General features: G+C 39.7%; 1 protein-coding gene across 1 annotated transcript; it reads right to left on the reverse strand.

Moving 5' to 3' along the window:
- Window positions 1-5,524: 5,524 nt before the first annotated feature.
- ppef1 (protein phosphatase, EF-hand calcium binding domain 1) lies at window positions 5,525-19,079 on the reverse strand. The gene is made up of 19 exons (XM_075470540.1): window positions 18,901-19,079; window positions 18,261-18,484; window positions 16,596-16,628; window positions 16,183-16,310; window positions 16,027-16,087; window positions 13,669-13,832; window positions 13,473-13,587; window positions 12,987-13,033; window positions 11,122-11,288; window positions 11,012-11,048; window positions 10,709-10,858; window positions 8,913-9,061; window positions 8,570-8,795; window positions 8,307-8,492; window positions 8,083-8,225; window positions 7,804-7,910; window positions 7,545-7,708; window positions 6,661-6,745; window positions 5,525-6,579 (listed from the first exon to the last, which is right to left on the reverse strand). Exons 2-19 carry the CDS (start codon window positions 18,313-18,315, stop codon window positions 6,353-6,355), a joined length of 2,244 nt encoding a protein of 747 aa, XP_075326655.1. The 5' UTR covers window positions 18,316-18,484; window positions 18,901-19,079; the 3' UTR covers window positions 5,525-6,352.
- Window positions 19,080-21,266: the final 2,187 nt, after the last annotated feature.

Raw genomic sequence — 21,266 nt, forward strand, 5'->3', positions numbered from 1 at the left:
TGGCATTTTAAGAGTTTACATGATCTATCAGAACGCTTGAAGTTGAAAACGGTGACCTCCGTAGTCGCAAAATGCAAGAAATGCTTATTTTTTAACCGAAAAATAAAAAGTTATTCAACTTCCTGTCCCGCCCCATCAAAACACATGAGAACTCGTGCACGTCTACGTGCACGCCAGATGCGCGTACACGACTCCTCATTCATCAACTCACCTGTCATTTGCGATCATGGAAGACACAGTAAGTAGACTAGCCCGTAATGAAGTTCAATAGTCTAGATAAATAAGCGTGGGGACGAGCCTACCTTGTATCGCGCGTGCACAATCGGTGATTGACAGGCAACAGAGCCCAGCTCGTAACCTGATTGGTTACCTTTTACCGGTCGGGTCTGCAATTTTGTAAACAAACCTGCTGGCTTTGGAGGGACCTAGCGGGACATATAGGGGACCTAGAGAACTCATTTTTTTTTGTATTGGGGTATTTAATGTACTACTTTCAGAATCCCCGGACAGTTCCAGGCATTATGCTTGAAAAAGAGTTGCAGACTGCAGCTTTAATCAAACTTAATATGTGAACTTATATGTCACCAGATAAGCAGGATTTCATGAATATTTTTTTAGACCATTGCTTGAAATGCCTGCTTACCTGTACCTAAAAAATCTAAATGATCATCAGAAGCCAAACTTAATTAATCTCTTTCAGTAGGTGGGTAGGTCTATGGTACAGGTTCTTCTTAAAATAAGCTCAACAAAGGCATGGATCTGAAATGAATATTTGTGGAAACCAGCAAATTTGAATGATGGTAGTCCATGAGAGGCCATCTGACATTGCCTTTTCCACCTAACAGAAAAGTGTGATGTTTCTCCAAGGTGATATTTAGCAAATGTTTCCCCACCTTGGCAGTGGCCATCTGTAGTCTGTTGGCTGTAGCCAGCTAGACACTGGCAGTGGAAGCTCCCGGGAGTGTTAATGCAGTCAAATGTACAACCTGTGACAGCTGCGGGCAGCAGACACTCATCAACATCTGGAAAGATGGAGAGAAAAATAGACTGCTCATTGTGGTAAATGACATAAACAGACACCCAAAATGTGTAAGTACACACAGCCATTTGCACACCGGTGCAGGAGGTCTGGTCAGGAGTGGGTTGGTAGCCAACATCACAGCCGCACTTAAAGGAACCAAACGTGTTGATGCAGCTCTGCTGACACTGGTTCTGCCCCTCAGCACACTCATCTAAATCTATGCGGACACACACCAAAACAACTTGAGGCGAGTCCAAATAATATCACATTAATTGCACTTACACTCGTCCCAGTTAGACAAAAACACAGGCTGTACTGAGATGAAAGAGAGGAGCGGAAGACGAAAGGTGGTTGTCTTCCTCTGTTGGTCTGAGCCAAGCTGGAATCTTAAACCTCACAGATGTGTCCTTATTGGCTTGCTGTTTCAGTCTGTGATGAGAAAACCAAAATGCAGATGTTTTTCTTGCATCCTGTTGTTCAGACAGGAAACAAGGATGTACAGGGAGGACTTGGAATGCTTGTATAACAGCTCTGCTCTGTGTTAAACCTTCCTCATCCTGACGTCTCTGTGTGTACCTGCCTGCGTCTCATTGGTCTCTGACACAGGAAAACAGGGAAATAAAGTCATCTTTTGAAACAAGAACCCACAAAAAGCCACCTTTTTCTTCTGCCAACAGCCAAGCAGGAATGTTTATAGGCATTTTGGCGTTGCAGAGGAATTGGTCAAACAACAATGTCTGGACAAGAAGATGTCAGAGTCCACACTGATAATTACATTGTTCTAACATAATATCAACACCATATACAAATGGCTCTCACAAATTTCAGGTTGTCAGTGAGAAGGACTTTGTAACTTAACACATGAAATATATGCAAGCTGTCAAAGTGCTCCAAAAACATCATAAATTTCACAGCTCACTTATGCGTGTCTGAGCCATGAAACATCAAACACATAATGTGAAGGAATCAGTTGTTTTCTCACATGTAAAGGGAACTCCCTGTTGTGCCGTAACATGCCAGAGTTGCTATTAGGAGGAGCCTGGGGCAGCCACAGAGGATTCGGGAGGAAGGTTACACAAGAATCAGCAGGAAAGCTTTTGGAGGGAAAGAAGCATCAAAACAACAGAACACACCGACGCGCTCACCTCGGCACGTTTGCCCGTCATCCAGCAGAACAAATCCAGGTTTGCAGAGGCACTGAGTCCGTGTCTGGTTGGAGCTCTGGTTGTAATTCTGGGTGTGAGAGCACAGCTGCGAACAGCCTCCGTTGTTAACTGAACATGGTGTCAACTCTAAAGAAGAAGAGATGACAGGTCATCTTTTAAACAGATAACAGACATGAAACTGATTGATTTCAGCAGGAGCTGAAACAATCTACCCTATTGATGTTTATTTTCTTTTTACATTTGATGTACTAAAAAAGGAATAGAATAATAAACAATTATTCAACATATTCATTGATCTTGAAGATAATTATTGAAACTAAACTGAACCCCTTAAACTTACTTAAAACTAGGCATTTGGCATTTATTCTATTCTATTTTATTTCATTAATTTATTTACTACTATGTAAAAATTCTGTAAAGTTACAAAACTTTTGATTAAACTATGTCCTCTCACAGAAAACACAAAACACTGAAATACCAGAAATGCTTTGTTGGTAGTCCTGGCTTTTCTTCCTCAATTTATTATGTTTTTCAAAGTATTTTTCATGGTACGGTGTGGTACAGGTGGTAGTACCTATCAATGCATATTTTAAATGAATAGTAGAGGGAAAAATCCTCACAGACATTTGCTTTTATTTTGAAAATAATAAACAAAGAGAAATAATGTTAATCTAACATTGATGAAATGACACCACCTACCCAGACAAACAGGTGTGATTCCACTCCAGGTCCCTCCTTGCTGGCAGTAACTGTGTATGTCTCCATGAGCCAGTGTATAACCAGGGTAGCAGGCGTACTGTATGTAATGTCTGAACTCTCTGGGGCCTGGATTCTCTAAATTTCGAAAGGAGAAGGTCCCGTGAGCGGGCACAGGTGGGTACGGGCACACAGGTCGTCTACTGAGGCTCAGAAAAGGCAGAAATGGTTTGAGGGTGGCATACATCCCGAGGTCGTGATATTCAGCATAAAAAGTTCTCGAGTCAGCGATGGTAGATATGTTTGAAGGAAGTGTGACAGTATCAGGCAGCTGAGTTGCCGTGATAAACTTATTGGAGCTGGGAAGAGGCGCTGAGGCAGCAGGTGATGAAATGGAGGATGAACTGTCAGAAAAGGAATGAACAGACTTCGAAGTAATGGATATTTCTGTGGGCTTCTCCTTATCTAATGGCAGAGGGAGAGACATAAAAGCAGACTGAGAGCCAGTTTTAGCCTGTTGGACTTTTTTTTCAGCTATTTCTTCTTCAGAGGGAGTTAAATTGTCTTGAGATGTAACAGGGGCTCGAAATCCGATCACGGGCAAAGCAACGTTTGTGTACTGATGCAGTGAATTTTTCCTGACAGGACTATTTGAGAAAGTAGTGACAGCTGGTGTATGGGCAGCTGAAAATGAGGGTGGTGAAGTCGGACCCTCTGTTCCTGACACTAATGACATGGCAGAAGACACTGTGGTGGGTAAATGGTATTTAAGGGCAAACATCTGTGTGAGTTTGTTGGACTTTCCGGCCTCCTCGAGTAAAGCCTTCATCTCTGAGCTGCGTCTCTTAGATCCTTGAGTTGTGTGGACCCCATGTTTGGGTTTTGAACTGGCAAAATGAGTGTGATTCTTAAGTTGAGCTTTTGGGTTAGTCATATAAATTCTCTCACTACTGAACATATTGGAGGAAGTCTGAGGCAAGAAATCAAATCTGAGGCTTCTTTCTGTGGATGCAAATTCAAAGTGGGAGTGTTGCTGGCTCCACGGACGTGCAGAAATCTGGAGGTTCTGCCATGTGCTTGATTTTTCCTCACCCATGCTTGAAAAAGAGCTCATCATGTCTGACTCTAACAAGAAGATTAAAGGACAAAAAGATCGAACAGCACGAAATTAGAAAGGCCAGTGTAATCATGCAACAGCTTTCAAATGAGTGCAAATAGTGTAACATGACAGTGAGACATTTAAATCAGAAAGCATACATATCTTCTGCAGCTTTAACACCGAGTGTTTTTCCCCACTGACCTTTACATACAGGCTTTGTGCTATTCCAGGTGTGGCCCCTACAGTATAACATCGAGGGCCCACGTAAGCGAAAGCCGCTGTTGCAGCTGAACAGTACCCAGGAGCCATCCTCATTCATTCTGCTCCTCCCATGGACAAGTGGCCCTGGGTTGGAGCAGCCAGAACCTGAGCGAGGGGAGAATAACATTGGACTCAATATGAAATTTGCCTCTCTTCTTCTCTCTTTAAACTCTCTGAATTTGAATAAGTATTCAGTTTCAAAATACAAATAATGACAAAAAGCAGAGACTGAAATCCTAAAATACAAAGATAAATAGATTCGGTCAAATCCTCACCAACACAGACTGGGGGATCCCGCGACCAATGTCCAGACACACAGCTGTTGGTTTTGTATCCATGGAGCTTGTAGCCAGGATGACAGCGAAAGATCACCAGGAGTCCACCATAACGAAAAAATGTCTGCCCGTTGTCAAGGTGCTTAAACCCACTGCATCCCTTTTCTCCAAACACTGCAGAGAGTTTCACAATCAATGCCTGAAACAAAACTTTTCTGTGGGCACAACTCGAATTTTAACTTCAAGAAATACCTGGAACATAGATGCAAACTAGAGCAATCAGTGCTGCCAGGAGCCCCTTCTGAGCACCCATCCTAATGTGTGCCGAGGATGACACTGCTGTCTGCAGAGCCAGAAGACCTCTTTTTAAATTTGAGAGGGGAAGGGTTTGGAGGAGGAGTGAAGGGCTCGGAGAGCGAAAGTGGGAAGATTAGAGGAGGAAGGAGAGGAGGAAGGGGTACGGTGGTGTATAAGCTCAAAAACTCTTGACAGATGGATACAGAGGTATCAGAAGAGATGCTCAGTTTGTTCTTGCTTTATAGCAATCAAACAATCTTACTTGTTTTTACATTTAAAGTGACTATCAGACAAACAGTTTTGCACCGGACGACCCAGTATAAAAAATAGTCTCCTCATCTCCCTGCTTGTCTCAAATTGATCTCTTCTTTTAGCTGAATGCGACTACTTTGTGTGTGCACATGTGTAAAAGTGTATGTGTGATGCCCTCAGTAAAATCTGAACCCGTTATTTACTCCGACTGATTGGAAGTCTGGGCCTGTTTAACAGCTCTCACTGTATGTAATTAGAGGACGCAAAATGCCAGAGTGAAGGAGCACATTTACACACAAACACACACCGAAACACACTCTAAAGATATACACAACTAAAACAGTTGATTTAGAAAAAAAACGAAACAATTTATTCCTTTTCGAAAAACAGTTAACTTAAGATGAAACAAAAACTGAAACTGGAGCCTTCGATGCTTTTAATACTACATATAACCAGCATTCACCTCTTTTTTTTTTTTAGATACATATGTGCAAACTATTGCAATACATTAAATCAAACATTACAGATGACAGATTCATAAAGCCAGAAATGTTCAGTCTTTACTCAGTTAAAATTGTGTTGGACGACAGCCCATTTTATAAACAGATAGCTATAATGCTGTTACCTTTTCAATGACATACAGAAGGAGCGGCAGAACATTAGAGAGAAAATCTAACACAGAGGAACAGGGTGATTTCAAAGCTATGGCATAAACAAATCCTCGATAAAAGCAACAAACCGTATAAAAATCAAACAGAGATTTTTTGTTAAATGTCAGAAAAACTGTTTTGTTCTGAATGAATACTGTCAATCTAAAGCATATGAAGCACTAAGACCTGCTTCAGATTATTTCAGCTTTGCTTTCTTAGCACAAGTACACATGATCGTGTTTCTATTGGATACTTGTTTGTTGTTGTTTTTTCAGTCACTTGGAAATAAATGAAAATATTCACATTTTTATTAAGGTGATTATTTGCATTTACCTCAGAAAACATTCTATATTCGGAACTTGAATATCAAGGACTGTATCTTTTGCAAACTTCGTCCTTCCAGATGTTCATAAATTTCTTGGCAAATCCGTCCAACAGGTACCAACACCAGAAATTGCCAAGATCCAGCAATATTTCCTAGATATGTCATTTCAATTAATTTCTACTTTTGTAGTCGTCTGGTTTTTGATGGTGGATTTTTCCTTTAACCACTTCAAAAATACTAAAATATCTTGTCTGATTTGGGTGTTCCTGCCGTCCTTCCTCCGTTGGTTACTTTTACAAGTTTTTGGGGCTCATGAATACTTCTCTCTATCCGTCTTTTCACTGGGTTGCTGATCCTTGATGTCTAGTTTGTGCACCACTCTGAAGGCCTCCAGAAACTCAGTGAAGTCTATACTGCCGTCCTTGTTGAAGTCAATACTGTGGGCCAAGTCATCAATGGCCCTGTCATCGATGGCGACCCCCAAATGAGCACTGAAAAGACGCCAGGTGTGACGAAACTCCTCGATGGAGATCAGACCTTAACACAACGACACATATCATTCACACACTTCATCTGGTGAAGAAAATTCATTCATTTAAAATTATAACTTTTGTTTACCTGAGTGATCTTTGTCAATGATGTTGAAAATGATCTCTATGTCTGTCCTGTATCTGAACAGTGTTTCCGCCAAGTTTGGAGTGACCTAATGGGAGAGAAGAAATAATGTAATAAAATTAAATAAAATGCCAAAACTGTAGAGAACCACCAGCTGTGGTATAGTAGCATACCACATACAGTATTAAAGTATTGTACCACAAGACGTACAAGTACCAGCAGGAAATAATTCATCCTTACAGGCAAAAAGTAAAAAGGACAGCATTAAAAACTCATTTGAACCTAACCTGTGCAGTTACTTTATTTTTTTTTTTCCTTTTCCTTTTTTAAACCAGGATTTTAAGGCAGTACCTTGCACAACTGTGATGTATATTTCTTTTTCTACTGAGTACATCAACCACTGTCTCTATGCAGACACCTATGCACTCTAACACATGACCGGTTTCCTTTCAGGGATCAATTAAGTATTTTTTATTTTGATTTAGTTGAATGTATGAAGATTATTATCTAAATTCTGTATAATTATATTAGCATGTGCAACAATAAAGGCACTTAAAAAAACACAAGAGTTTTGGACTGGAAGGCTTAATTGTGACAGATTTAAAGCCTGCTGTTGCTCCTCATTCAGAGAATATTAAGTGCATATGCTTCATGCTATCTTAGGGATATTTAGGAGTTTTTTCCCCATTTTTAATAGTAAATCTGTGGACACTGTGGAAAAAATCTTACTATTTGGAGTTTCTCATATCATACTTGATTACATTCCATTTTTTTCCCCACAAATTTACTGTCATCAGTACTGAAGAACTTGTGTGCTGCAATAAAAGCTAGTAACAGCAATCAAATACATGAAGTGATAATGGCTTCTCCACTCTTTTGCTTTGGACCTGAGGCAGAGGAACTTCTGGTCCCATATCCTCAAAGCAGGACTGATACTCAACACTGCCATCTGGTGCAAGATTGGCTAAGCGTGGACGAAGAGTCCTCCAGGGCAGGTCCAGTCTCACAACGGACTCCAACACCTGAGCCCATTCACTGACTGACACGCAACCTGTAAAATAGATGGGTTTACACATAATAACTGCACATTTCAGCCTGGGTTATTACATGTTTGTAAATAAACAAAAAGGAACACGAAGAGAGCACCGGTATCGTTCTGGTCGTACTGCTGGAAGCCCACCATCAGCTCAGAACGATGAGCAAACAGCTTCTCCTTTAGCACCCTCAGAGCAGAGCCTTCAGCAGCTCGTACCCTGCAGACACAAAGATAAACACTAATCAATAATCAACATATTACTTCAAAAAATAACAACATGCCAGTGATAACTTCAAACAGATTTCATTGACTGTAAATGCTACATTCAGCTGTGGTTAATTTGCCTAATATCATACATAGATACATACAGGCACATCAGATTGCTGTACCTTTGTGTCAGGGTGAGTTTACGAGTTGTGCGACTGACTTGATACTGGTAGAACCGTGGAACCAGTTCTCTACCCAGTTTGATGTAAGCGCCACGATTACTTCCCTCCTCATAATAGTTTGATGCTGAGAAGATGGTGATCACCTGCAACATTCACATATTTGTCTCTCCGGGCTTGTACATGGTAAACATTTGCAGACTGTGCATGAATACATTGCATCCCACCTGTCCGCCATGACAGAGTTCATATCCCTCCTGTTTGCACTCATGGGAGCGGATGAGGAGCTGCAGTCCGTGTTGGAGCAGCAGTCTCTGGGTGACATCAGGGCCAAAGTAGCAGCCTCCTCCTCTGAAGGTGTTGAGGCTGCAGCCCTCTTGGGTTTTAGGGTCACTCCACAATATATCCACAATCTGCAAGAAAGAAAAGCAGATGGCAGTGCTGAATATGTCGCATCGCATTAGGGCTGAGACAAATTCACTCCTCTAACCTGTTTCCAGTCCTGCTCGTGTTGCGGAGGTGATGGTAGGGGAACGGAAGATAGAGAGTCCAGGAAAGGCACTTGGAGGATGTTATAAGGCATGTTGGGAGAAGACGGACACGGACGAGGCGAGAGGCAGGATGGAGTTCGAGGAGAGCAGAGTGAAGAAGAGGATGATGAGGAGGAAGAAGTAGAGGCTGCGCTGTCTTGTCGGCTAAGCCTGCATTGCCTCTTTCTATAAAAACAAAAGGACAGAAGAGTCTGCCACTTTAGAATGAAGTTCTAATTAAATAGATAAAAAATAAATAAATAAAACAAACATAAGATGTGTAGATGTGAGCTTCTTGGAGACCTTTGGTTGGGGGTTAGCTGGCTCTTGTGGCTGCGACAGCTGCTGGGACGAGAGCTGTCTGTCGATCTCATTCTTTTGGCCTGTCTGCAGGAATGATCGATGTCCAGCTGCTCCAAACCACGTCTGGGAAACTTCAGGGCAGATTTCACCTGGAGGAGCAGAGAACGGGAGACTCAATAAAGTCAGATCCAATGTATTTATTTAGGACTGTGAAGTACAGCAGAATGTAAAGCCTTAACAGAGCAGGTTTTAATTAGTTAATTACAAAGTTAAGATTAACGATTAACAAGAAAAATGCACTCAAGTATTTAGTATGAAGATACTTCTAAAAATCCCAGCTAAATTCATATTTTTTCTTGAAATCAAATAATTGTAACGTGTTTCTGATGACGCAGGCACAGGAGTCCTGAAATGTTCAAGACATGTTCTGGAGCGGTGGCTTGCGCAAATGTTAGAAACATTTACGCTGGACTTTCTGTGGAGATTTTTCACTCTGACCCCGAGCACAATCTCCAGAAAATCAACAGCTGAGACAATGTGTGAACGAGTGAGCGAATCTTCTGTTTGCTGCTGCTGTCAAACAGTGTGTGTGTTCTGGTGAGAGTTTGTCCTTTCTAATGACCTGTATGCTGGTATCTGCTCACTCCCAGATATTGTGGACACATACAGATACATGAATAAATCATCAACACAATAAGGAGCCTCATCTCCTATTCTGAATGTGTTGTAAAGAAAACACAACAATCAGCATCACATTCTGCCGCATGCAAACTCTAGATACCAGTTCCCCTGCACCCCCTTCCTCATATTTCCAGCCAGGAGAGCGTATCTCCCACCGTGAAGAATCAACATCACAATGCTGTGTGTGAAGATGGCTTAATAGTTTGCCATTTTTTAGCCTCTTCTGAATCATTTTTGGTTCATAGCTGCAGGTGAACAGATGGTAATTGAATCTGAACAACTCATATGTGCAAAAGCTGAAAAAAAAAACAAAGCACGGAGCTCGTTACCACTAATGTTAGCATGTTGTGTTCTTGGATTGGATGATCTGATCTCTCCTCCCATAGACTTAAACACTTGCACATTCTCATTTACAAAGCTATTTTTGGCCTTCTCCTGTCCAATCTACAGACGTATGCTCTTCGAAAAAGCGCTGTAAACTATGACTAGTTTTACTGTATCTAAAGCCTGTACTGAGTTGGGAAATACGCCATCCCCTACACACTTGATCATCTCTAAAGCTGAAGTCTAACAGTTACATACAGTATGATTCTATACATAATTCATAAGCAAAAAGTATATAATTCGCATCTTAAAACTTAAATTTTATTCAATAAAAAAAAATTATATAACAATTCAACAAACTGATACTGGTGATGCAACAGCAGCACTCATGTTGTTACTGACTCTTAAAGCAGACAAAGTTATCAAGAACAAGGTAATAAAATAACATGTTTTGATATTTTTTTCAGGAGCTGGAGAAGACCACAACTAAAAGCACATACATGCCTCTCAATGCTTCTGTCTGCTAGAAATGGGTGTAAAAAACTGTAATTATAATCACCACATCAACTTCAGGTAAGCTTTTAATCTTTTTTTTTTTTTTTCTAACCTCTCGTTTGCCAGAAAGCCATTATTGAAATAAAAAGTGCACAATGGAAGATGAAGGCAAGGCAAGGCAATTTTATTTATAGAGCACAATTCATACACAGGGCAATTCAAAGTGCTTTACAGCTACATAAAATCACAAGAAGGCAATAAAACCAGATGAAGGCTGGCTGCACATCACCACCGACCTTGTGCCTCTCTATGGTGCTGAGAAAGTCCAGGTCGGTCTGGTCTGAAATCCCTCCGTGCACAATCAGGATCTTTCCGTCAATGACTGTGGCCACGGGCAGGAGGCTGAAAACATCCTGAAACAGCTGGAGGATCTCGCGGCCATGAATCTGCACAAAGTAAAGGAGGAATTCACTTCAAAGCTGTGGGACATCTCAGATCAATCTATCAAACTCCATCAGCTATGGCAGTCCCCAACCTGCAGAATGAGTTCTGTACATAATGAAAGCAGAATGACACCATGTATCTAGACTTGACTGTACCTTATATTTCTGCATGACTTCTTTTGTGAACCCATATCTGGAAGAAAAGAAAACTCATGGTCATAATTGGGAAAAAAAATAATAAATTCCTCGCCCGCCACACCTCTGACCTGAGGTTCATTATGTGGTCCTCATGGTTTCCTCGGTTCAGATGCATGTAGTCGGGATAAAGCAGAAGGTAGGCGAACAGGAGGATGACCACTTCGACTGACTTTTTCCCACGATCAACAAAGTCCCCATTAAACACGTATGGCGTCTCGGCAGATGGAAGTCCATTCTGAAAAACATGAAAAAAAAAAATCCAATGTTCATGGAGATGTGACTCTCTGTAAGTTTGGACAATACGGAAAAAAAAAAGAAAAAAAGAGAAAAAAAACCCACATTGGTTCTTACATTTAGAGTGATTACTTCGATCCTAGTAGTGCAAAGCCAAAATGTTTCATATGTTTAATATTTCTCATAAACTTACATTCATTTCTTAATATACACTTTTTTTCTTTCCATGCTTTCAGCATATAAAACAAACAAGCAAACACAAAACGTTGGAACTGGAGAAATTTAGTGCTCGTAATGAAGTAAAAACAATCTTAATGATTTTATTTGAAGCAGGTGATGTCAATGGGAGATTGAGATTAAGCCTTTGAAGAGCAAACGTAGGAAGAGGATCTCCAGTTTGTCAACAAATTGTGTGAAAAAAAAATCATTGAACCGTGAAAAAAAATGTTCCTGAAACAAACATTAGACGAGATTTCCATATTTCTCCCTCTACTCTGCAGAATATCATTAAATGGTTCAAGGAATTTTTTGTGAATAAAAAGCAAACCACAAGCCTAAACTGGTCATCCACGATCTTTGATCCACAACATGACACAGCATGAACTGTCATTCATCAATACCCGATTAAATAATATGGACAAAAGATTACTTTGGGAAACTTTTGTCAAGCACTCCTTAATGGATTTACATTCCTAAATGCCATTTAAAACTTTTCACGTAAAACAAAGTGGTGACGTTGACTTCTCTGGACTCAAAGGCATCTGAATAGACCATCACACAGTGGAATCATGTTTTATGGTAAGCTGAATCAGCATTTAAGATCTTTTTTGGAAGAAATGGACACAATGTGTTCCGGTCCAAAGAAAAAAATGTCCTATCCAGGCTGTTATCAGCAACAAGTCCAACAGCTCACTTCTGTGATGGTATGGGGTTGTACATTATCAGTGCCTTTGGCAAAGTTAATTTCCCCTTCTGTGATGGCAGCATTACATACTATATACTAACAACATACTAACTTTTCCAGAGATGTTCATGATTTTTTTTTTAATCAAGACAAAGCAAAGACACACTCTACATATTTAAAAGCATTGATTGGGCACCGGTTAGCTCAATGGGTTGAGGGGCCCTTTGCTGCATGTCCTTCACCTCTCTCTCGCCCTCTGCCCCATTTCCTGTCAAGCAACTTTCAAATAAAGACCACAAGTGCTGAAAAAAAACTTTAAAAAAAAGACTTGGTTGAGGAAGAAGAAGGCATGGTTACTGGACTGGGCTGTCCTCTCCAGTCTCCTGATGGAGAATCTTAAAATGTCTACCTCGTACTGTTGTACACCTTAAGATGTACGTAAGATGTGCTTGCAGGAAGAATAGAACACATAACACCTGAAATACTTCATTGCTTATGAGTACCAGAGTTTGTTGTGAGAAGTGTCAAAAGCTTTACTGTCCCAACATTTTTCTTATTTCTTGGAATGTATTTCAGGCCTAAAATGCCCAAATGGATGTAAATTAAGAAATGAAATGTAGTTGAGGAGACAAAACATTAAAGCTCTTGGGTTCATACAGCCAGCAAAGAATTCAAGTCAAGCTACATGTAAGAATGACTGCATTTTTTACTTGAATTTTCCATTGTGTCCCAACTTTTTCTGATTTGGGATTGTATAACCCCATAATTATATATAAAAAAAAAATCTGTCTCTACCTTGTAAAATATAAGTAGTAAGTCATCAAGCCGGCCATGCAGATCACCTGTGCCAAAAGAAAAATCACAGCAATGGATTAATTATTGATCTAAATTGATCCTCAATTTACAGAGATGAGATCTAAAATTCTTTAATTGCATCTTGATACAAACTGTTCTTTGTATGAGTCAAGTATTCTTGAGTCTAATGACATGCAACTTGTTACGAGGAGGCAGCTGTGGAAGACAAGTCAAGTGCCTGATCAGGATGCAAATAAACAATGCCCTCCTTTCTTGGTACAGTGCTATTAAGATACAGTCAACTGTAGTTAAAACCCATTTAAAGACATCAGCGATCATTTAACCAGCAGATCAGCTGAGCAGGGAATTCATTTATTCAGTGCACAGCACTGTGGATTACAATGACACCGAAGTGTTCTCACTCTTTCTCTCCTTTACTGAAAATAGCAATACCGAATCTGGAATCAACAATTCGAGGCCGCTCACCACATATAGTGATCTCGTTGGTGTAGGATGTTGACAAATTGATGATGTTTGGCATCTGTTTGAGGAGCTTTTTGGTCTCGTACAGCAGCTGCATAACATATCTGGCATGTAGAGTCTGTGTGGAAGGAATTCCCCAAGATTAAAGCAGACAAGCATAAATAAGAATGAGAAAAACTCAAAGCACCATATTCAGTACCTGCTGCTCCTTAAATGCACAGAGGAGAGAGTTAGTATCTGAGACAGAGAGGGGAAACGATATCCGGGGTCCAGTGTAAGACTCTGGGATGGAGATCAAGTTGTAGCAGGTCTCCCTGTCTACCCAGGGATCAACCACAGGGTCCAGGAGCTGGGAGATCAAGTCTTTTGAATTAAATTAAAAAAAAAGTTAGGGGTCAACAACATATGCACAGCATCCGCTCTGATCTAAACGTAAAACCATTGCATTGAGAATCCACAGCTGATGAGATAAAACAGAACCACCACACTTTGGGAAATACAACAATAAAAGAAAAATCACAGAAAACAGAAAAAACTAAACAAAACATTTTATTCTGTTCTTGTGTGTCTTTTTATTTTGTTGTTCTGTTTTCTGAAGTGTAGCTTTCTAGGCTGTTGCTGTGTTTTCTGATATATTATGGTGTCTTTTAAAACGTGTTTACCATTTTGTTGTCATGTTCTAGGTATGTTATTACATTTTAATTTGATTGTATTTTCAGAAATGTCTTTGTGTTTAGTTGTTGTCTTTGACACATAAAAGTCACTACAAAAAAACCTCTTGGGGCAAATTTGTGATATGAGATTAGATTTAAAAGTATATGTAAAACCTTTAATTATATAGACCAACTGTATCTTATATCGCTTGCAGGTTTAACTTGGAGGTTGCATTGCTGGGGACCCGGGTGATAGCGGTGAAGTTGATGATGTTCCGATGAGGAATGGTTCAGATTGGAACCTGTTCAGTTGGTTAGAGTTACATTTGAGCCTGAGTAGCCCCTGTTGGTGGGTAAGATCATAGGATGCTTTTTAGTTTGACGTCACCACTGAACATGTCCGTTCATGCACACACACTCTTTTGCTCCTGTGTAGATTGTTTCGGACCTTATTTGGACCTAAGATTAGATACAATTTTAAGTGAGAGCTAAGGTGTAAAAAAGATATTGGTCATTTGACTGGTGATTCCTCTCTGATTTTAAGCCAGTCAGACCTGATGCAACACGTGCACACTTTTGCCTTTCAAGCCTGGTGCAATGTGAATTTATGTGCTCATTCAAAGATAGTCTGATGTGTGGCTGAAATACTTAAAGATAAAATAACACTGTTCAGTTATGTTCTATAATGCACATTTCATTGTGGGGCTACACGGTGGCGTGGTCATAGACTGGTGACCCCTCCGTGGTGTCCCCTGCCTTTCGCCCAATGCTTGGACAGGGTCCAGCCCCCCATGATCCTGAATTGGATTAAGCTGGTAAATAAAATGGATGGATGTTTATTTTTTTCCTGGGCATGAAAGGGAAAATAAATGACAAAACAATTCGTATCAGCTTTCAGCTGTTGTCCAAATTATAATCTTTGCATGAGTATTGATATTTCATAAATAGTGCATCTCTTGTTTCAATAATTAATTTTTTTCTTATTATTGGCGGCTTGCCACTGCATCATATCCAATTCTATGTGGCATAAGAGCACTCAATTATGGTAATAAAAACCGATGAACTCTAATTTATGCAAGTGAGGATCAGCCATGTACCTAGAAGCCTATTTCTCCTTTGTTAAATTACAATTAGTCTCTATGTGATGGCCTTTGTTCTGCAAAACACAGACACACTCATACAGATGCCAAAACCTGTGGTCTGTAGAACAGACAAACAACAGTGTAGCCTTATTACACGTTGATTCAATGTGAAACCCACAAAGAAGATGCTCAGCAGATGGTAAGCAATAAGGCTGAACTAACAGATTAGCTCATCAATGAGGAACTGTGCTTTTTAACTGGATGAGAGCAGGTCAATACACACATTTGCCACAGATGTTTCAGTGCTACAAACCAACAAATTGGCCTCTACATTCCTTGTGGTTGCTAAGCAACAAGGTATATGCAAAGGGTTTGCTGATCGCAATTGATTCTAAAGAAACAAACATATTGTTACATTTCCCATATCAAAAACTATTTAGTTGTTGTCTGAACAGCAACTAAACAGAAAGTAATGACGAATAAACACTAATGTCATTTCCCACCATCAAATAAAGCATCAAATCAAGGTTAGAAATATGTTTAAAGCTGTAACAGATAAACAAATCAACCAAACAAAAATTAAGTTTTCACTATGTGGGAAACACAGGCGACCCTGTTGTTGCTATTAGGAGGAAATTCGTCCCACAAACAGACACAGAGTGAATTTACAGTCTTTGCAGTAACTGAAAATAACACATCAGCCTTATAAGGAAAAGTTTCTTTACTCTAACTAAAATTACCTTTACGTAAGCAGGGATTAAATCTGTTTTCAAGAACACCTAATTGTCTTAACAGTTTAGTCGAGTGTTTTTTGCTCCTGACCTGGCCCGTTTCCATTCAGGTGCGTGAAGTTGTCCAGCATGAAACTGAAAAAACTGGAGAGCTAAGGAAAGGAAAACAAAACAACACGTGTAAAGCTTAATGACGCCTCTCAAATAATTGTCCTTCTAATCAGAAGGAAAATGTTCTGAGACACACCTGTAGCTGGTCCTGTTCCCCGGCATATTCAATGGACTGAAAGATATTCCAGGTGTACCTGCGTCTCATCTCAAGACGGGCCATGTAGCGCCGGAACCATTGCTGGATCAAAATAGCTGCCTTCATAGCTGCAGCAAAACATCAGCTGTTATTGTTAAATGACTGAGGAGACCTGTCTTAATATCTGCAGTCACCTATACATACATAAAAAAAAAACTACTTTAAAACACCTCATCTCTGATTCAAGAGAGCTTTTCTAGAAACACGTGGCAGCTTTCAATTCCATAAGTCAAAGAATGTAAATTTACACAGGATTAAGCTTTCATAAATATGCAAAAATGGAAACAGAGATATATGCACATCCAATATACTGTGTGTCACAGATGGATCTATAAAGATAAGCAGGGTCTTACTCAGAGTCGGGCTGGGAGTCTTAACTGCTTCATCTGTGAGAAGAAACACTACAAGTCAGCACAAGACACTGGTAATTGAACAAAATGATTTGCAAGGGTACACATGGACAGACACACACACACAAAGTAAGAGAGATAACAAGACACAAGGGAGGTCATGTACAACAGTGGGACTGGAAAAACTACGCAAATTAAATCAGCTTTTGGGAGTAACAGCACTCATTAAAGAGGAGAGAAGACAAGCTGTGAAGAAAAAAAAAGGACCATCTGTCAAACATCTGCGTGTGCGAGTGTCTGAGGAGGAAAATAACACAGTGTGACAGAAATTAGTAAAACACAAACCATAACAGTAGTGAAGTCACGCGATCGCTGAGGTGCGTTTCTTAACAAGCCTCACAGAGGATGTCAACACGATGAACAAAAACAAAAATCCGTTGCTGAAATAAAATCAGTCGAAGAAACATCGGTTCTGCTTCAAAATAGGAAAGACACACGTGGAACGGTGTCATCTGTGGTTTCGAATGAGGATGCAACCAAGGATTAACCTCATTATTCTTGGTCGGCGTGCATCTTATCCACACACCACACATCCTTCAGAAACAAAGCCTTTTATTCTCATCCATGCTCAAAAGACTCATTCATTCTATCCATCAATGAGAAAAGGCTCTTTAAATATGCTGATGCCTTTACTATGAATCAGCTTCAAAGCCACCTGAAAATCAAAAAGCTGGTTTCTCTAAGTTTAAGTTTAGGGGAATTTTGAATGATTTGCTGGCTACAAATATCATAACTGTTACTGGCACTGCTTTGACTTACAATAGCTGTGAGAGTTAAATATTATGTTTTATTTCTTTAAGCTCAATTTATGATCACTGCTGTTTCTGGAGTTGATGGACTGCATCTTCACGGCTGTGTAGGGACAAGGATTGCTCAACAAGTTGCAGCATCACACTTTTGGAAATGAGATTTCAAATCTCAAGTGTCCCATTTTTTTGGTTAAATAGGTTAGATAAAAGAACATTTATAAACCAATCAAGTCTCTTTACAATGAACTGATTGATTAGTCTGTAAAATATAAAAAAAAAAGTACATTCCAGTTTCTTGAACAGGATGTCTTCAGGTATGATGCTTTCTCTAAAGAACAGATATTTATTTCATTATTACATTATCCTGTGGATAGTAGGAAGTCTTTCCTTTTAGAAATACCAAGCACCTGTGTTTTTTCTTTGTTGATTTACAAATTGGCCGATTCAAAAAATTGATATTTGAGTTTGGGGCCAGCAATAAGTTTCACAGAGAGCCCTCATTTCGCTAAAACCGGGACAGGCTGATTTTGAAAAAAGCCTAATTTAGGTTATTTCTGAACTGGTACACACGTTATTATATCATCCAACACCTTTAGAATAGAATAGAATAGAATAGAAAAATACTTTATTCAACCCCCAATGGGGGAATTCAAAATGATATGATCTGATCTGATCTATATATATATTTATATATATATATAATATCATATCATATCTATGATATGATCTATTTGAGGTGAGCTCCTCCATCTTCTGACAAGGTACATCAACATGATGAGCTGTGCTTAATTTTTGTTTTAAAGACACATTTTCTCACATTTTCTTATTAGTCAAACATGAACCCACCACACATCTTTACCTGTTTGCAGTCTTTTCACTTGTGTTTCCGTGGCAACAGATGTGCCACATCCCATGATGGTCAACAGGAAGTTCCAAGGGTCACATTGGTCACTTCTTTCCCAGCAGGAGGAGGAGGGTCACGTTTGATTTGTGGCATGTGACTGCTGCAAGGGGATCCGAGAGGTGAAGAGACGGTCTGGAAGAAAGATATGTAGCGGTAGAGCTCTCCAAGTCTTGCAGAACCTTCACAAGTTTCACATATAGAAGGGAATGAGAAAATGGTCTTTTAATGGTCCAGATCATGCAACGTTAACGATTCAGCAGTTAAAAAGACGCAACTAACTAAACCCCATGCAAATATTGTTTTTTATTTTTTTTTATGGTTAAGGCTCTATTATTCACCCATCCTCAACTTTTTTAATCCGTGCACGGAAATGCAGCCTCCTTCATGAGAACTTCTCAAAGGAGATGCGACAATTATGACCAACGACATAAATTCGTATTAAGCTTCTAAATGGCCGCTAATCAGTTCAATGCTTCTAACCGTTACGGGGAAATAAATCAAACCGAGCAGGAATTAATCTCCATTTTTTTTATTCACATTTTCGCACAACACATTTTAACGAACGTGCATCTGGTGACAGTCAACAGGTCCCTACCTGAAGCTCGTATCCGCGGGCTCCACCGGGAAACGCGTACTTTATCTGATGCAAGAAAAAAAATGTAGGTAAAGCCTGAACTCCGTGCCCTCAAGTACGTTTATAAGAAATCTAAATGTTGGGAGGCGATTGAGGAATTCCGAGCGCAGACGGAAGCATCACCATGTGGATGGAAACAAGCCGACCACAGACATCTAGTGAAGGGGGGGGGGTCGCTGTTCCGCCTCAAATCCTTACTCATGGAAATACTTTCGCTCGGGTAACTCCCCCAAATGGCATCAATCAGGCTGAATTTCGAAGCCAAACAGCTAAGATTCTCCGGTGGTGCTCTAAATATTCGTCTCTCAGAAACAGTCAATTTACACTTTGGAAAATGAAGTCTGAAATGTCTTTCCATCATTAGCTGTTGGAAAGGGTTTTTTGAAGATTCCTTTGATTTTACTACCATCAGCCCATCTTTAGTTTTTTTTTTTTTAAATTTTCTCTAAACACAGACCCCAAATTTACATTTTAAACTCAAACATGAGATACACCAGTGAAATAGCCAAAGATCCATAAGGGGAGGGTAGACTGGGAAACGGAATTTGTTGAGGCAGCTGAAATGATCATGAAATTATAGTAAAAGATTGCCACAGAATTGCATTTTTTTTGTATTAAACAGCAGGTTAGACCTCCAACAGTTAACTCATGCAGATAAGGAAGCAGAATGGAGGGGAAAAAAAAAAAAAAAAAAAAAAAAAAAAAAAAAAATCATCTTTAACAGAAGCTCACTGAACATTGAGCTGGTCAAATGCCTCATGAGACTTGGTGGTACCACTTCCTTACACCTTTATCATGTACCAGAAATCACAGCAGGAGGAGATGCAACAAGAGGTCGTTTGAAAAGCATTCAAAAGATGTGGAAAACGGTGATGAAAAGATGTCAGTTCAGTAAAACAAATAGATTGGCAACTATGTTCAAGTTGTGACAACAGGGGAGGGTAGATAAACAGCTAATATTCAAGATTCTCCTTAGGTGATCAGTATGGATTACTTAGGTTTAAAAAGCAGACCAGAAACAAAAGCTCTCCTCAACCTCAAACTGGTGTTTTAACATAACACTAACGGCCAGGATAATGTCAGCAGAAAGTTGGTCAAGTCGGCACCAAATGAAAGCATTTTAGCCGTTTTCAGATCAAAACAGTTTGAAAATTGCTCCTTGAACCCTCTCGATTCTTAGCATTTCAGTTTGTGGTTTTATCAGATTCTTTCAACCAACCTGTTAGTAGAAGCAAGTACCTTCTTGTTTGGCATCTTCTAAAGAGGCAAGAAATAAAAACTTAAAATAAACTTTTATTTATATAACATTAAAAGTTAAGTTCAGTTGAAGTACAACACTTCATGCAGCAGGTCTTGAACAAATCCTTTTCTGTACAAATGTAACAGCAGTGCTGATCTCCCGACGAGTGATTACTTTTAATCTGTTAGTCTTCGACAGCCGAGACGCCTCCAAGCTCACCAGTTTGAGTAGGACTGATTGGGGAAAACCAAGTTGCCGACTGGCCAGGAATTCTGGACTCCTCATCCCAGCTGGACTGACCTGCAGGTGAGATACACAGGAAAAAAATAAAATAACTTAAAATATAAGAAATGAAACAAAAAAAGAAAAACACACTGCTAGAAAAGTGTTCAAACACCACATCTTTTTCACCTCTTTATGAGATCTGTAGATGAGAGAAGAGTAACCTCGAAGCCTCCTCTTTGTTTGTGGAGGGAGTTTGCGTGCTGCTGGAACAGGCGCTTTCATTTTGCTTCCTCAAGTTTGTTGAAAACACGCCACAAAAAGAAACGAGTGAAACTCACTGTACGGCCGCTTGTTATGTATAACACCACTAGTAAGAGGAACAGGACTAAAAGAAAAGGGAGTGGACAAAAGGATGTTTAAATGAGTCCAAATTGGAAACAGCTTTGGTTAATTAGGCCTAATTATTTTCATCCACCTCACTCTAAAGCCCACAATGGGGTTCAGGCACATTGTGCAGGACAGAAAAGTCATGCTCAACTTGTTAGGTTTTTAATGTGGCAGGTGATAAAGTTGAGCTTCTTTTGTCCCACTTTTACAAGCTATGGTGCATGTTTTTTAGCAACACCTCAAATGAAAAGGACTGATTGAAGTTTTATTAGAAAACACACAAATCAGCTGAGCTTTAAAAGAAACCAATTTCAAAATCAATATCTGCTTTATCTAACAGAATTGGTGTAAACGTTTCCTTTGTTGTATCCTAAGTTATATTTTTAATCAAAATTTATTCACAAGCTTTGGACACCCTGGAAGTTCTTAGGATGTATTTGGTCAGTTGATGTTTCACTCATTTTAAAAAGAAAGG

This window comes from Odontesthes bonariensis, chromosome 1 (genome assembly GCF_027942865.1).
Source record: "Odontesthes bonariensis isolate fOdoBon6 chromosome 1, fOdoBon6.hap1, whole genome shotgun sequence".
Classification (NCBI taxonomy): domain Eukaryota; kingdom Metazoa; phylum Chordata; class Actinopteri; order Atheriniformes; family Atherinopsidae; genus Odontesthes; species Odontesthes bonariensis.

Coding starts and splice junctions, on each gene's coding strand:
- ppef1 (XM_075470540.1), bottom strand. CDS start 18,315: ATGGGATGTGGCACATCTGTTGCCACGGAAACACAAGTGAAAAGACTG. Junction 16,629..18,260: donor AGTGAAAAGACTGCAAACAG/GTAAAGATGTGT, acceptor TTCTTCTCACAG/ATGAAGCAGTTAAGACTCCC. Junction 8,493..8,569: donor ACGAGCAGGACTGGAAACAG/GTTAGAGGAGTG, acceptor TCTTTCTTGCAG/ATTGTGGATATATTGTGGAG.